The sequence below is a fragment of the Leptopilina boulardi genome, unplaced genomic scaffold (assembly GCF_019393585.1).
Source record: "Leptopilina boulardi isolate dan_hultmark-lab unplaced genomic scaffold, ZJU_Lbou_2.1 LbouV2_354, whole genome shotgun sequence".
In the NCBI taxonomy this organism is placed as follows: Eukaryota; Metazoa; Arthropoda; class Insecta; order Hymenoptera; family Figitidae; genus Leptopilina; species Leptopilina boulardi.
In genome coordinates this window covers 174,445-189,160 of record NW_026137923.1, presented here as the reverse complement: position 1 = coordinate 189,160, position 14,716 = coordinate 174,445, and the positions used below count along the sequence as shown (strand labels likewise).

At 26.7% G+C, this 14,716-nt stretch overlaps 4 protein-coding genes across 9 annotated transcripts; 1 reads left to right on the top strand and 3 right to left on the bottom strand.

The window, feature by feature from the left end:
* Nucleotides 1–161: 161 nt before the first annotated feature.
* LOC127286418 (mitochondrial proton/calcium exchanger protein) lies at nucleotides 162–5,103 on the bottom strand. The gene is made up of 8 exons (XM_051312836.1): nucleotides 4,966–5,103; nucleotides 3,649–3,985; nucleotides 2,723–3,198; nucleotides 2,464–2,634; nucleotides 1,926–2,240; nucleotides 1,314–1,802; nucleotides 803–1,243; nucleotides 162–730 (listed from the first exon to the last, which is right to left on the bottom strand). The coding sequence occupies exons 2-8, from the start codon at nucleotides 3,704–3,706 to the stop codon at nucleotides 386–388; spliced, it is 2,295 nt and encodes a 764-aa protein (XP_051168793.1). The 5' UTR covers nucleotides 3,707–3,985; nucleotides 4,966–5,103; the 3' UTR covers nucleotides 162–385.
* On the top strand, nucleotides 4,070–7,373 carry LOC127286420 (uncharacterized). Its single transcript, XM_051312844.1, has 3 exons — nucleotides 4,070–5,113; nucleotides 5,498–5,638; nucleotides 5,802–7,373. The coding sequence occupies exons 1-3, from the start codon at nucleotides 4,733–4,735 to the stop codon at nucleotides 6,099–6,101; spliced, it is 822 nt and encodes a 273-aa protein (XP_051168801.1). The 5' UTR covers nucleotides 4,070–4,732; the 3' UTR covers nucleotides 6,102–7,373.
* Nucleotides 7,374–7,423: 50 nt separating this feature from the next.
* On the bottom strand, nucleotides 7,424–12,544 carry LOC127286419 (uncharacterized). Of its 6 annotated transcripts, none has more exons than XM_051312837.1 (5): nucleotides 12,032–12,544; nucleotides 11,003–11,611; nucleotides 9,766–9,968; nucleotides 9,396–9,550; nucleotides 7,424–9,263 (listed from the first exon to the last, which is right to left on the bottom strand). In XM_051312837.1, the coding sequence occupies exons 2-5, from the start codon at nucleotides 11,374–11,376 to the stop codon at nucleotides 8,391–8,393; spliced, it is 1,605 nt and encodes a 534-aa protein (XP_051168794.1). In that variant the 5' UTR covers nucleotides 11,377–11,611; nucleotides 12,032–12,544; the 3' UTR covers nucleotides 7,424–8,390. The 6 variants fall into 6 exon arrangements, with proteins under 6 accessions (XP_051168794.1, XP_051168798.1, XP_051168799.1 ...); XM_051312841.1 differs by having other exon boundaries at nucleotides 11,003–11,607; XM_051312842.1 differs by having other exon boundaries at nucleotides 11,003–11,647; nucleotides 12,080–12,544.
* Nucleotides 12,545–12,726: 182 nt separating this feature from the next.
* LOC127286421 (uncharacterized) lies at nucleotides 12,727–14,173 on the bottom strand. The gene is made up of 3 exons (XM_051312845.1): nucleotides 13,741–14,173; nucleotides 13,170–13,430; nucleotides 12,727–13,068 (listed from the first exon to the last, which is right to left on the bottom strand). The coding sequence occupies exons 1-3, from the start codon at nucleotides 14,075–14,077 to the stop codon at nucleotides 12,896–12,898; spliced, it is 771 nt and encodes a 256-aa protein (XP_051168802.1). The 5' UTR covers nucleotides 14,078–14,173; the 3' UTR covers nucleotides 12,727–12,895.
* Between the last annotated feature and the right edge of the window lie 543 nt (nucleotides 14,174–14,716).

The following is a 14,716-nucleotide window of genomic DNA, read 5'->3' as shown; positions in this document are numbered from 1 at the left end:
CCTCATCACCAAGTATTAAAGATTCGAATAATATGTATTATTTTTTTTTGTTTTAAAAAAAGAGCATGTGTATTTGTGTCCAGCACACATACATCATCAATGGGAAAGCAAGATATTATTTTTGATACTGTTAAATGCATCACAAACCTTTTTTTTTTAAAAAAAAAACGACATCTCATTGTAAAATGAAGTTTTCTGTAGATGCAAAAATTTGTCCTAAATTATTTCATATTGTTGACCAATCAACCACTTAAATTCATTGCAAAGAAATTTTCATCGTGGGTCTCAAGGATATTAAATTAATTTTTTTTTTTTTCTTCTTCGTCGACGATATTTTTTCGTCAATTTAAAATAAAATTTTTAAATATTATTGTTGTATTTAGAATCACAGTTGTTTCGTACCCTCAGCTTTTTTTGATGTAGGAGGAACATTTGGACCAATTGGCTTCTTTTGAACTTTCTTCTCATTTTCCTTGTTTGTTGAATTAACATCATCATTTAATTCTTCTTTACCTAATTTCTTTTCAACTGTGACAGGCGTAGCGGGAACTGTTGATTTCGAAGTGCTTTTAATACTTTCTTCCGATGTTGCTTCTTTACCTTCTTTCTTTAATGCTTTCTCAATTTGATCCTCAACTTCCAATACTTCTTCCTTTTCCATTAAATCGATCAATTCATTGACTTGATGCTTACTTAATTTGATGTCTTCTTGACCGATCAATTCCACAACCTATATCAATAAAATTTCAAAATAGAGAAATAATATATATAAAAAAAAAATTGTAAATTAAATATACGATACCTTTAAGACATCTTCGATTTTAATTGCACCGTCCCTGTCATCATCAATTTTACCCAAAATTTCAGCTATTCTCTTCAATCGATGTTCATCGGGTACATTTTGAATTTGTTTAATGGCAGCAATAAGTTCGTCAATTTTCACCAATTCTTCAGCTGCTTTCGAATGAGATTTATCCTCTGGCGCGAGTGTTTCAACTTTTTCTTTCACTTTCTTTTCATTCTCTTCGAGTTCTGTGAGAACAGCATCCATTTTGCTAATCATTTTATTCACTTTATTGAAAAGTCGTTTAGCACCTTTAGACACTTTGATGTCTTCAATTTCCGCTTGTCCCTTGGACTCGGCCTTCATTTTGTAAAGTTCCTGAATATCCTCTTGATATTCAGCCATTTCTTCTTTAAGCTCCTTGAGCTCTTCTTTCTCCACAATCATCTTTTTATCTTGCTACAAAATTAAAAGAAACATTATTATTATTTATTTCATTAATTAGTTAATAAAAAATTTCAGAAAATACCTTTCCAATTGAATCGAGTGCCTGTTCAATAACATTGATATCAGTTTTTGTGATTTCATCAGTTTTAATGTTCGATCCAAGAACAGTGTGTTGTGGTACACTTTCCTTTTCTTCTTTCTCCTTTTGCTCCTGTCTTTCTTCTTCAATTCGTTTTTCTTCAATTTTAATGATTTCTATATTAGTTTGATGATCGAGTTTACCCTCTTTTTCGCCAATTGCGCCTTTAGTACGTGCCACCACATCATCGGGAAGTGCAGAAATAGTTGCTTTCAATTTATCGGACATTGGCGTTGCTTCAGGAACCATAAGAGCACGCGAAAGTAACAACAATGAAGGTGGCACTTTTTTCACTAAACTCAAATCAAGCCATTGTGACATTTGCTCTCGTAATTTATTTTCTGGCATTCCATAGGCACGCATACCACGAGCACGACAAGCTTGTTGCAATTCAGCTCTCGTTAAACTTGCCACTCCTTCTTTCTCAATTAACTGAAAATTTTCAATTTCACACAATAATTTAGTAATTATAGTTTTTTTTTTTTTTTGATTTTGTAATTTTTAAAATTTATTAAAAATGTTTCTGTAAGAGAAATTAATTTTAAATAAACTCACTCTGTCATCGGCGGAGAGACTTCTTAATCGCATTCTAAGGAGAAATCTTAAAAAGTTCGTTGTGCCAAGTGTTTGTACGTCTAACACTCGACAAAGGGCAATTAATTGCTGTCGAGAAAGTGAATCTAAAGTAATTTCATCTTCGAATACTTTGCTGAATTTAATGATTTCTTCATTTGAGGCAACAGATCCAGTGGATCGAACCTTATAAAAGAAATCAGAAAATTCTTTTGCTTTCTCGGAATAATGATCTGAAGATTGTACAGACATTTCATCGAGAGTTTTTTGTAAAAACTTGGCCATTTCTATTTTTACCTATAACAGAGTATACTAACCATTAATAATATCTAATTATTAATTTATAACTAAATTAATAGTACAACAACTAATTAACTAATAATAATAACAAATATAAAATCTCGGGTCGATTTTAAGACGCAAAAAATGTTGTTTTTAATTGCATTACAAAATAAATATTATTAATTAATTATTAAATATTATTTAATCAGTAATTAATTTCAACAAAGATTTTACGTACTTTCAATGCTTTCTTCAGTTTATCTTCTTTCTCGGAAGCAGTTTGAAAAGTAGATGGCAATAAATCGGGGAATAATTTTATAGCTATTGGTAAGAGAATTTCCAAAAATGGTACAATAATAAAAACTGAGAACGGTATCAACCTAAACACATCTCCAGTTGTTTTCACGAGCTGAAAAAAAAGTATTTTTATTTTAAATAATATATATATATTTTTTTTTTTTAATTAATTTTATTTATAATAAAAATAAACAATATACCAGTCTATGTTCTCGTCGACTTAATTCCTTTCCGTTTAATACTCTCCAAATTAATTTTGCCGATACTTTCATGTCTAAAAATAATAATCGAAATCCATGATAGTAGTGTAGTAATCCTGCCTTTCCCTTTATATATAGTTTCCTTAAAATTGGTGTTTGATCAACACTTTTTTCTGCTGATTGAACTACATCTTTGGATGAGGCAGCGGAAATTAATTTCTCTTTTTCCATTTCCTCTTTTTTCTCTTTGATATTTTTGACAGTTTCTTCCACCTTCGAAGATGGTTCTTGTCCTCTCCATGTTATTGAAGTGTGAAAATTTCTTATTGGATGGTATTTTACATTTGTCAATGTTCCTAAGAAAATTTGAGACGTTGGCGTTGAAATGACTCGTATATCCTTATTTTCTGTGTGAAACAAATCAAAAGTACCAAGCATTCGATTTTCACTGAACCAAGCTCTCTGACAGCAGCATCCTAAATAGAATTATTCAATAATAATTAATATTGAAAATAAACTTTTAATTAAACATTTTTTTTTATTTTCACATTTCTAAAATTACTTATGCGATCATAAAGTGTTAAAATCAATTTTGTTTTGAATTTAAAAGTAGGAAAAATTTTAAGTCGTAATAATGTAAATGTTAAAACCTAACCTTCACCTCTCTATGAAGTTAGACATTGTTTATAATATAATGATAGATGAAAATTCAGTTTTTTGTTATTAGTTGATAAAAATTTAGCATCAATGATTATGTATAATTATTATTTAATGTCAGAAATATTTTTATTGTTATATAAACACATTGACTAGTAGAATTGAGAACACATGTATGTATAGATAAGAAATAAGTTATTATATACAGGAAGGGTGATGAAAGATAGATATTAGTATAGTAATTAGTTTAACAAAAAAAAAATACGTACGTCTCATAGCACCCAAATGTGGGGCTATTAATGGCTTCGTATATACTAAAAGATTCATTATAGATTATTCTCCTTGTAGTTTTCCAAAAATATTCTCTTAATATATATTATAATCGGACATCACACCACACAGTTTTAAGCATTTTCCATTCTACAATCTGAATATGGCCAAGGAACGAATAAATTTATAAGATAAGCACCTCTTATATTGAAAAATAAATTGTGGTTTTTAAAAAATAAGGCGCGTTTTTATATTTGTATACATTTTATCCACCAATAGAAAAACGTACTGTAGTATTCTGTGCATTTTGAATGGTTGAAGAGAATCCGAGGCAACCTGTGGATTAACATTACTCTCTTAAGTCAGAGTTTATATTCATAAAGAATTCATTTTCTTAAAAAAAATAACATTTAAGTATTTAACAAAGAATTTTAATTATTAAAAAGTGTTTAAGTTGTTTAAAATATAAAATTTAAATTAATGTTACATTTCATTTTTCTTCTTTTAAATTTCTGCTTGTATAAAGTGGATTTATATTTCTTTTTATTGATGTAAAAATTGATAAACAAAATATTTTCGAAAACTCAGGCTGAATTGTAATCAAAATAAATTGTTAATTGTCTTTTACATTTGATGGAGACAAAAAAAAAAAAGAAAAATATTTGAATGAAAGGTTAAAAGAACGAGATACGTCATTGCCTGGAATAAAAACAAATTATTTCAATAATAAACTATATAGTGAAATTTAATTTGAACAATTTGTTAAATTTACCACTGAATTCCCTCGGAAAATTACATATATTTGTCAATTACCCAATCGGAGATCATCTTCTATCTGATCTAGACAAGCGGCAAAGTCTTCTTATCTGACAGCTTATCTTTTTGGAACTGCTGCTGGGAAAGGGGTAAAGATAAACAGAGTCATGTTTTATGTTGTTTTTTCGTTGAAAATTTCATGAGAAGTAATAAATTTGTGAGATGCAATGAATGTTGATTGTACTGTGAGAATAGTGCGTTTATGCTGTTATCAATTTTTTTTACACAATCAAGAGATTATAAAAACAAATTTTTAGAATATACATAATGGACAATTATTCCCAGCAGAGATACGATACTAAAATTGAGAGTTTTGATTCTTGTATGATTGAAACAAATCAACAACAAGAAATAGCCCAAACAGTAAATACTACCTCTCAACAGGGACAAATTGAAAATGAAGAAAATCATGAAGCTGGAACATTACCTCCTCAACAATCACAACATATACAAAATCAATCTCCATTGGTACAAAATGCTCAACAACACATGACACTTACCCCGGTTCGACTTCCTGCAATATTAGATGGTGAATTCTTCTCTGTTATTAGATTGGAAGACACTAATGTTACAGTTCGATGTTTACAATGTCAAAAACTCTTAAATGGAAACCTCAAGTCGACTGGCAATTTTCTTAGTCACATAAAAGTAAGTAAATTCATGTTAAAATGTAAATTTTCAATTGTTTTTTAAAACTTTATACTATTAATTATTATAGTCACAAATTAGTTATATTTAATTTCTCTTAATAATATTAAAATTTTCATTAAACGTTTAATGAGCTCGTTATTTACATTTGAGAATCCATTGTATTATCTTAATATCTTTTTATAGATTTTCAAACGTTATCTAGTATATTGAAAGGAATGCTTTAATCTCTAAGTAATATAAATACAATTATGTTCAAAAAGTGTGTATTGTTTCGAAATTGTGATTACTTTTTTCATTGTTTACAAATTAATGAGTTTTATATTTTACTCTCAACTTTGAATTTAGTGTTTTTAAATAAAAAAATTTTGTTTCCTATTTCAGAGAGTTCATCCATTTATGGTTGATAAAATCAAATGTAAATCGAATCAAAGAAGACCAGCGGTAATATATATTGATTTATCAGCAGAACGATGTCCAGAGATTGTCAGGGCGAAACGAGGATATCGAAAATACTATAAAATGGTATATTATAAATTTTCAATTAAATATATTTAAAAAATTAAAATATGAAAGTATTTAAATTTTTGTACTAAAAAAAGGGAAAAATAATAATTTTATATAAATATAAACATGATTTGTAAATATTAATAATGAAAAAAAAAAAAAAAAAAAATTTTAATTGCAGGAAGATTGTCAGCAAGTGAATGAAGAGACACCGAATTTTGAACAAACTCCTGAATGGACGGAACCGTCAATTGTTCGTAGACGAAAATCCGAGGAACCTGAGTCCAGTGAAGTAATGAAAGTTTCTCACAATAATTCACTTATGATTGAAGATGAATTTGATGCAATCGGTAGGAATGTGGCAGCAAAATTGCGAAATATGCGACTCGACCAAAGAATAATTGCCGAAAAACTTTTAAATGATATTTTATTTGAAGCGCAACTTGGTAATTTGCATCGAGATTCAAATATACACGTTTGAGAAGAAATTTATTGTCTTTGGCGATAATGTACAGAAAAAAAAGAATCTATATATAATCATTATTATTCTGAAGAGTGAAATTGAAGACAAACTGAAATGAAAACACAGGAACTTAAAAGAAAAAGTTAAGTTACTGAAAGTAACGGCAATAAAACAGAAAAATTTGCATTTATTTAGTTATACATTCTCACGTAAATTTCATAATGTTATGAATTACTTATTAAAAAATTGAGTTTATTTAAGGAAGAAAAATTATTAACTGCAATTCAGTACTATATAGAGTAGTAAAAAGTTAATAAGTCCATTGCTCAAAATAATTGCGACTTTTTTATCCATTTTTTTTGTTTTTTTTTTTATTACAATAAATAGTGCTTGTAATTTTGAGAGAAGTGTGTTTGGTGAATATAATTTTGAGGTAAGGTTTAATAAGAAGTTTCAAGTTTTACATATTATAACTCTTGTCTTTATACGAAATTTATTTACAACGAACTTTGAAAGTTCAATGACATTTCTTTATAAACAATTATTTTCTATTGTTATGAAAAATTTTTTTTGTATTAAAACATTATATGAATTATTAAATTTTATTCTATGAAGAATTTCTATTGTAAAAAAAAAAATGTCGCCAATATGGAATAGGCACCAAAATTTTTATATAGAAGCTTAAATGTATTTAAAATACATTTCTAGTATTTGGTGTTTTTTTTAAATATTTTCTAGAAAAAAAAAACTATTATTGACAAAATTCTTGAAAAAACTCGATTCATTAATGAAAAAAATTAATTTTTGAAATGTTTATAAACTACGTGAGCTTCTTAATATGACTTCCAATGTTGCTTAAACATCTAATCAAAAACTTTTTTTTCAGTACATATAAAGTCATTGATTTCAAATATGAAACACACATTGAAAAATTGCGGTAATTACGTAGATAAATTAATAAGTTCGTATAATACGATATTCAATATTGTAAAGAGCATAAAGGTCTTTTAACTTGTAAATATTACTTACCCGATTATTCTAACGATTAATGACTGTAAACACTTTTACACTATAAGTACAAGATACGAAAGACGATTTCGAAAAGTATGTGATGTATAAATACGTATTTTTAAAAGAAAAAAAAAAAATGATAACACGCTATGAGATACAAGTTCAAATGGAGTCATTGTTAATAGTATAATAAGTTATCGGAAATTGCCATTTGTAAAGGTAGTTCATTTTCTATTGTATATTATAGAATAAAGAATAGATTTTACTATAAACAGATAATGATTAATAAATAAGCGAGTAATGTGTTTGACACCTGTTTAAAGACTAAATGACAGAAAACTTATATTAATTATTATTCAGACTTGTTGAAATTCCTAAATAAAAAATTTAGGATTTATTTTCAATTTCACATGATCGAAATTTATGAGTTTTCTTTTTCAAATTAACAATATTTTGCTTATTTCAATTTTAATTAAATTTTAAATTACAATTTTTTAAATTAAAAAAAAATATATTTTATTTCACAACGAACAATTTCGTTAATTTTTTTTTTTTTTGCTTTTTTCTTTCTAATTTGTTATTTTCACCAATAGATTTGATTTAAATATTTATATAGATATTTATAAAGAAAAACAAAATTTTAACCTTTGATTTTTTTTGGCTGTTTTGCATCGTTAATTCAGCCTCAATATTGCGAGTTAAATACATAATAAACACTTATTCCATTCAGTCGATTAGTGTCCTTACGCGGACAGTATAAAAAATTACACACAAACCACGAAGCGCATGAATATTCAAGAATTCATTATATAAAATTTTCAGTGACTCAAAATTTATAAAGACGAATTTCTGTTTATCCGTTTTTTTTTTAATAAGGTAGAATTTTCATTAGATTGAATTCTTTTTAAACGAATGTTTCTATTCCGATTTTTCCTTATTCTATTATAAAGAGAAAAATGTCTATTTTGCTAAATAGAAATTTTCACTAAATAAAAATTCAATGAAAATAGAAATGTTCGTTAAATACAAATTCGACATAAATTTTGATTAAATAGAAATTTGACTATGAATTTTTTGAAAATATTCATGACTCATAAAATATACACGGAAAAAAATATTCTGAAATTAAAAATATATACTTGACAACCATGTAACCATTTTTTTTCAATATTTTAAGAATATAAATGGTATTGAAACATTAAAAAAAGGTGCCAAGTATATATTCTAAATTTTAGAATATATTTTTGTTCGATGTACATTTTTCTTCCTCTTTTTTTTTTTTTTTTTTTTGTTAATTTAACTAGCGTACACTCTTCGTTTTCCGGGTTTAAATAACGTGTAATAAATGGCCGACGACGAAATACAAAGACCCATACTAATAAATGTTATACCAAACGCGTACGTATACCAAAATCCTGTCCATTCACCATAATAGAACCAAATAATTGTCAAGGCAATATTTTGTAACATGACAAATGTGCAATACGAAGCTATCCATTTGTCAGCGTATTTAAATTTAATTCTATATTCAATCATACTGAAAATATAAACTAATCCCAGCCACAAATTAACGAAAATAGTCGTGGCATCTTGATATTTTGCATAATAAAATAAATAAGTAAGCATTAATGCATAGTGAACAGTCAAAATGCCCAATAAATAGAATGGAAATGATTCGAAAAATATTGCTATAGAAATGACGCGTGGCAATATAAAGAGAAACCACCAGAGAAAGGAGACAAATTTTCCAATAGCATCATCCTCATCAAGTCCTTTGGTCGATTGTATTCGTTTTGGTATAATTAATGTTGAAAGTCGCTCGGATGGTTTTTCATTTAATTCTTGTGGTGATCTTGTTGTCATTGACGATTCATTATTAATAATTGAATCTGGTCTTGGTGGTGCTGGCATATCGGGCACTGGAATTGGCGTGAACGATGTAATTCTTCGTAATGGTGTTGGAGGTGGAATTAAGGGAGCGTTTTTTGGCGGAAGCGGTGGGGTCGTTGAAATCTGTCGTTCCAACACGACACGCGATTCTGAACGTCTACTATTTGAATTCTCATCGTTTGATTGCTGTGAATTGTCAGCGAGAGAAGGATTTGATTCTTTGGTTAAAGAAGGCGATGCTGCATGTAATGGAGCTTTTTCCTCAAAACTATTTAATTCCTAAAAAACAAATTTTAAAAATATGTAATAAATATTAATGATATAGTACTTTTAATTTTATTTTAAATACCTAGTCAAAAATATAAAAAAAAAAAAAAAAAAAAAAAACATTTTTATCATGAAATTACGCACTTGTATTCTATATTTTTTCAACCACAATGCCCAAGGTAATTTTCTGCCGTTTACACGTTGACTCTCGTACCTCTGGAATGACATTGTTTTCATAGCCATTATTCCAATGGAGACGATGATACAAAGAATCTGAACTGCCTCTGTAAATGTAAGAGCTTCATTTTAGTTAGTAAAAACTCATAACGATTTCAAAACCATAAATACTTTTTCATTTTCGTAGTTTTTTAATTTGAAAAAATGGTAGAAATTTAAAAAATGATTGGAATCATTTGAAATATTTAGAAAATTATAATATAATTTAAAATTGTTTGGAGAATTTTTATTTTTTTGAAATAAATTAAGTTATTTATAGATGAGAGCAAATAGGTACCAGATTGCTGAGATCTTTCAACTGTTCTTTCTCTGAAGAGTAAATGTGTTTGAAGAACTGCTTGCGGTGCAGCTTGGAACCAGGCTTGAAGAAAAAAATACAGTTCCATGGCAGCTGGTGCAGCTGCCAAATTTAAAGTTTTTTTTCTTTCAATTCCAGAAAGCATGATGGCATCGACGATTAAAACTATTAGTCCGGCATATCTAGAAAGAATACGATAAATAAGTAGAATTACATTAAAATTTTTTTTTATTAATATAAATATATTAAATAAATTTAAATTTATTTTCTAAATAAATAATATATATTAAATTAATTATATTTACTAATAGAATATATTAATAAATAATTTTCAAGAAACCGGTAATAATTTCTAGATCTCCATCATGAGGAGGATATTTAAAACCTATACTCAATAAAGTAGAAAAAATTAAATAAATTTTCACATCAATTTAGTTGTTAATGTAAGTGACTCACTGAGAAAGACGTGTGTCAATTGAAATTATAAGTGAAACTGATAACAATGAGTAAAAGATAACGAGAGATCGATTAAAGTAGGAAGAACTAACAAGTTTTTTTAAACAGGAAAACAAATTTTTGAAAATTTTAATAATTGTAAATCCTAATTATTATTAATTACTTTTTATTTAAATATAAATGCAACTATTTTTAGGAATTGAAGTCATTAAGAATTTTCCATCATTATTATAATATCAATAAATATAGCAAATTTTAATGATTTTTAATTATTTTAATTATTATTGGGAATTCACAGCATTATTAACGTTAATTTATTATTAATAATAATGATTTCAATAATATTCATAAAATTCCAAACAATTATCCTCTTTAAAAGAGAAAAGTTTTTATTCTTAATTGGAGTTATGAATCAAAAGCTGATAACGTTAAATTTATTCACTTAAGCTTAAGGACGTTTTTGTAACCATTTTTATTGAATAATTCTTGAGAGGCTTCTGAGAAGAAGGTAAAAGCATTTAATACAATGGTCAAGGTTCCTATTTTGTAATTAAAATAAGACAAAAAAAAAATATTTTTTAATTTTTAAAAAAATTGTGTAACGAATCTTACATAAATTTGCATAATAAAGAATTATAAACAAATTATTGTATAAAAATTTATCGAGATAATAAATTTTTTTAATTTATCGTAGAAAAAAAAATTAATATCACAATAAATTAAGAAAAATTCATTTGTAAAAGAAATATAATATTTTTACCTATATAGTGCGAAGAGTGGGAAAGCAATTAAATGGCACAGTTGAAGTGCAAACCATGAAAGAGCACCTTTCGTTACTTTATCATCATCGGTCATCCACCAGTCGGGTCTTGATACCGTCAATATAAAATAAACGAGTGCAGGTAAATATATAATTGCAAGTGTACAACATCCCCAAATTGGATTGTCTTCGCGAAAATGTTGTATAGCCACCACTAAATCAGCGGAAAAATTCAACACATAAAGAATGCAACTCAACAATGTTGGAATTAAAAAAGTTAAATAAATCTGCTCCGTTGATTTGAGTGGAATCTTGAGACAATGTGTTGGCTTCTCTCGGCATACTGAATGATTTGATTCTGTTTCTTCAGTCATCTTTTCAAAATTTATGACTTTCTTTTCCCTCCTCAATATAATAAGAATATCAAAATATATTTTATTCTTTCTAATAACAGTAATACAAGATCATCTTTCTTCTTTCATGTCTTTCCAATTCTTGCATTCTGATCACTTTTTTTTTTTCCAAAACAAATTGAAATGTCTCTTGATTTTAATGTTCAAATATTAATCACTTGATCTTATCATACGTGTCTTTTTTCTAAATAACTTCCTTGTGAAAAATTGATTTTTAATTAGTTTGATATATCTTTGTTTATATGTAAAAATTAAAAAATGAACAACTTGCACAATTATTTATTGTTTTTATTTTCTTTGCATTTTGGAGCTGTCAAAATTTTCTTATAAATCTTTATGAGAAAATAAATAGAATTTACTTTTGAATAACTACTTTAAATTTTTCAAATTTTATTTTTAAAATAATCAAAATAAATTCAAAATTTTCAAAAAAATAAATACAAAAAGAAATTATTTAACAAAGCATTAGTCACTGCGGGTTGGGTAACAAACTATCGACTCGTGAAACTTTTTCTTTTTAGAATTAACACAATTATCTTAATATATCTAATCTACATAATAAATATTGTGCAAGAGGTAACGCTTCATATGTCAAAAAATTGAAAGAATAAAATACATATTTATCAGATTTAGACTTTATGATTGCTAGAGATAACACACGTACCGTACATGAAAATCATAATAAAATATAAAGCACTCGTTCGTTCAAACATGAAACATACACTGACTTGCTGAATGCTGACTGTTCGGTCAGTTTCTTTCTGATATTCTCTTTTCTCTCTTCTAGAAGTGTAACAATTAGAAGATAATACAAAAAAGAAAAGAATGTAATGAGAGTGTGTGTGTGTGTGAGAGAGAGAGAGGGGATGAAAGTGAACGGAGAAGTGTGTTCGTGTCACAGATATTCACTGACCAACTATATACCAGTATAATCAAAAAGATAACCTATCTTTCTGCCTCTGCGATCTTCAATATTTTATAATGTGTTTCACTACAAACTTCACTTAATGCTTCATAAATCACAAAATATTATTAAAAATTAAAATAAATTAACATAGAAACAATTTCTTTTTGAATTAATTAATAAACTATTTTTTTACGACTCATAATCATTGCGGCGCCAAATTCAAATAAAATAAGATAGTAGACATCTTGAAAATTCCATTCAACACTGAATTTAATTATTCTTAATTAATTAGTGTTGAAAGCCGTTTTAAAAAGTATGTCACAATATTGAGGGGAATATATTCTGGGATAATTTAGAATTAGAGCCAAGATAAAAATAAAATGCATAAAAATTATAAAAAAAAGTTTGTTGATTATTGAGTTTTTATTTTGCAAATTAAATTTATAAATCTAATAAATTGAGAAAATTTGAAAAAGAAAATTAGAAATTATTTAGTAAAATTGAAATTTGTTTCTAAACTATTTTATTAATAATCAATTACCTTAATTAATAAAACAAAAAGAATAATTGAATTCAACCATCAGCCGGTTGCAGTTCTTTCAGGAAACTATCATATTTTTCAAATATTTCCGACTGTGGATCTTTAGCATTGACTTGATCATCATATTTTGCACCAACTGACCACAAACTTTCTAAATCGAATACATCTCTGGCTTGTTGAGAAAATACGTGTAGAACGATATTTCCTTTAAAAAAAAAGAAGATATTTAACAAGAATTTTAATGTAATATAATATTTAATTTTATGTAAAGTTTTTATTGCTTTATAAAATTATTTTATATTATACCTAAATCTAAGGCTATCCAATCTTTAGATTTTTCTCCTTCAATTTTAGGAATTTTATCACCATTGTGCATTTTTAATTTGAATACTTTTCGGACAAATGTAGCCAGAGCTAACATGTGTCTTGGTGTTTTTCCTGTTACTACCACGATGTAATCTACGTATGCATATTCTGGTGGTACAGAAGCAACGAAAATATCTTTTGCATTGTCCTTTTTCAAGACTTCAAGCAGATCTTCAATTTCATAAACACCAGTGATACCCCCTAAAATTTGCTTCATTATTAAACTAAAACTTAAATTACTATAGTGAAAATCATAATTAAAACTTTTTCAAGGAATTAACAACACAATTAGTACAACTTGCTAACCTGATACAAGATGACATTTAAACAAAACAAATAAAAATTATTACAAATATAATTGTTGCTAAATTAATGTTAATATTAACACAATAATTAAAAAAAAATTTAATTCATTTATATTAACTAAAGAAAGTCACAAAATATTCTTAAAAATAAGTTAATTTTTAATGATTACAGTGCTGTATTATATAGTGTAAATAATTTTACTTACGCGTTAAATTTAAACCTTCATAAGAATCCACAAACTCCTGTTCAAGTTCAAGATCAGCAAGATTTATTTTATTTTTTTCCTCATCTACATCAAAAACAATAGGAGCATCTTCATCTCGAAAAACTTTGTATTTTTCACTAACGGTGTAAGTGGGGTTATGTTGTAAATCATCTTTTTCAGATTCATTTTCCTTTAATTTTTCAACAGTGTTTTTACTACAAAATGTTCGTTTCTTGTAAAGTGGTTCCGACTGTATTATTCTACAAGAACACGTATACGAAGATTTATATAAACCTTTTCCTGCAGAAAATAATAAATTTGTCACGCGAGAGAACATACTTGCCGCAAATTCTAACCTCAATATGTTTGTTTAAATTTAAGGTGCCTCCACAAATAGCCAACGAAAATTAAAGTCCCTTTCATAAATTGCAATTATGAACAGAACATAATGTTGCCATATATAATTATTTTAAAAAAAAATATTTTGAAATCGCATAATTTAATTTTCCATTTTATTTATTTATTTAACTTTTAAAATTAATAAGAGCTTTTCTTTTTTAATATACTATAAATTTTAGAATTTAAAAATATTACAAAAATGTTATGATTATAATGAGTGGGAAGAGAATATAGGTCCATTTTTTGTAAAAAGAGAAATATACATTTATTTTCCGCGGTCAATTTATTAAATTGAAAAGTTTCTTCTGTAAAATACTTCATTTTTTTTGTACAAATTTTTTGTAGCTTATAGGGAATCAGAAGGTGATAACTGTTCTTCTCAGGCAATTTTACAGAAGATGGATGTTTTGTAAAACAATTCCCTTACCTGAAACAAAATAAAAATGTTTTTAAGGAAACTGTTTCTTACAGATAGTATTAATTTTAACAATATAAAAATTATCTTAATTTTGTCTTGTGATTTAAGGAATAATAAAAGAAGAAACAAATTTTTGTACCTTTTAATTTTTAATAACAT

What these genes read in the sequence shown, in the direction of transcription:
- LOC127286418 (XM_051312836.1), bottom strand. Translation starts at nt 3,706, where the DNA reads ATGAATCTTTTAGTATATACGAAGCCATTAATAGCCCCACATTTGGGT. An exon ending in ACATTTGGGTGCTATGAGAC is followed by an intron (nt 3,199 to 3,648) that starts GTACGTATTTTT and finishes AATTCTATTTAG; the next exon opens with GATGCTGCTGTCAGAGAGCT. An exon ending in CACTCGATTCAATTGGAAAG is followed by an intron (nt 1,244 to 1,313) that starts GTATTTTCTGAA and finishes TTAATTTTGTAG; the next exon opens with CAAGATAAAAAGATGATTGT.
- LOC127286420 (XM_051312844.1), top strand. Translation starts at nt 4,733, where the DNA reads ATGGACAATTATTCCCAGCAGAGATACGATACTAAAATTGAGAGTTTT. An exon ending in ATTTTCTTAGTCACATAAAA is followed by an intron (nt 5,114 to 5,497) that starts GTAAGTAAATTC and finishes TTCCTATTTCAG; the next exon opens with AGAGTTCATCCATTTATGGT. An exon ending in ATCGAAAATACTATAAAATG is followed by an intron (nt 5,639 to 5,801) that starts GTATATTATAAA and finishes TTTTAATTGCAG; the next exon opens with GAAGATTGTCAGCAAGTGAA.
- LOC127286419 (XM_051312837.1), bottom strand. Translation starts at nt 11,376, where the DNA reads ATGACTGAAGAAACAGAATCAAATCATTCAGTATGCCGAGAGAAGCCA. An exon ending in TGAAAGATCTCAGCAATCTG is followed by an intron (nt 9,551 to 9,765) that starts GTACCTATTTGC and finishes ACTAAAATGAAG; the next exon opens with CTCTTACATTTACAGAGGCA. An exon ending in TGAAAAAATATAGAATACAA is followed by an intron (nt 9,264 to 9,395) that starts GTGCGTAATTTC and finishes TTTGTTTTTTAG; the next exon opens with GAATTAAATAGTTTTGAGGA.
- LOC127286421 (XM_051312845.1), bottom strand. Translation starts at nt 14,077, where the DNA reads ATGTTCTCTCGCGTGACAAATTTATTATTTTCTGCAGGAAAAGGTTTA. An exon ending in TGAAGGTTTAAATTTAACGC is followed by an intron (nt 13,431 to 13,740) that starts GTAAGTAAAATT and finishes AGCAAATTTTAG; the next exon opens with GGGGTATCACTGGTGTTTAT. An exon ending in TTGGATAGCCTTAGATTTAG is followed by an intron (nt 13,069 to 13,169) that starts GTATAATATAAA and finishes TTTTTTTTAAAG; the next exon opens with GAAATATCGTTCTACACGTA.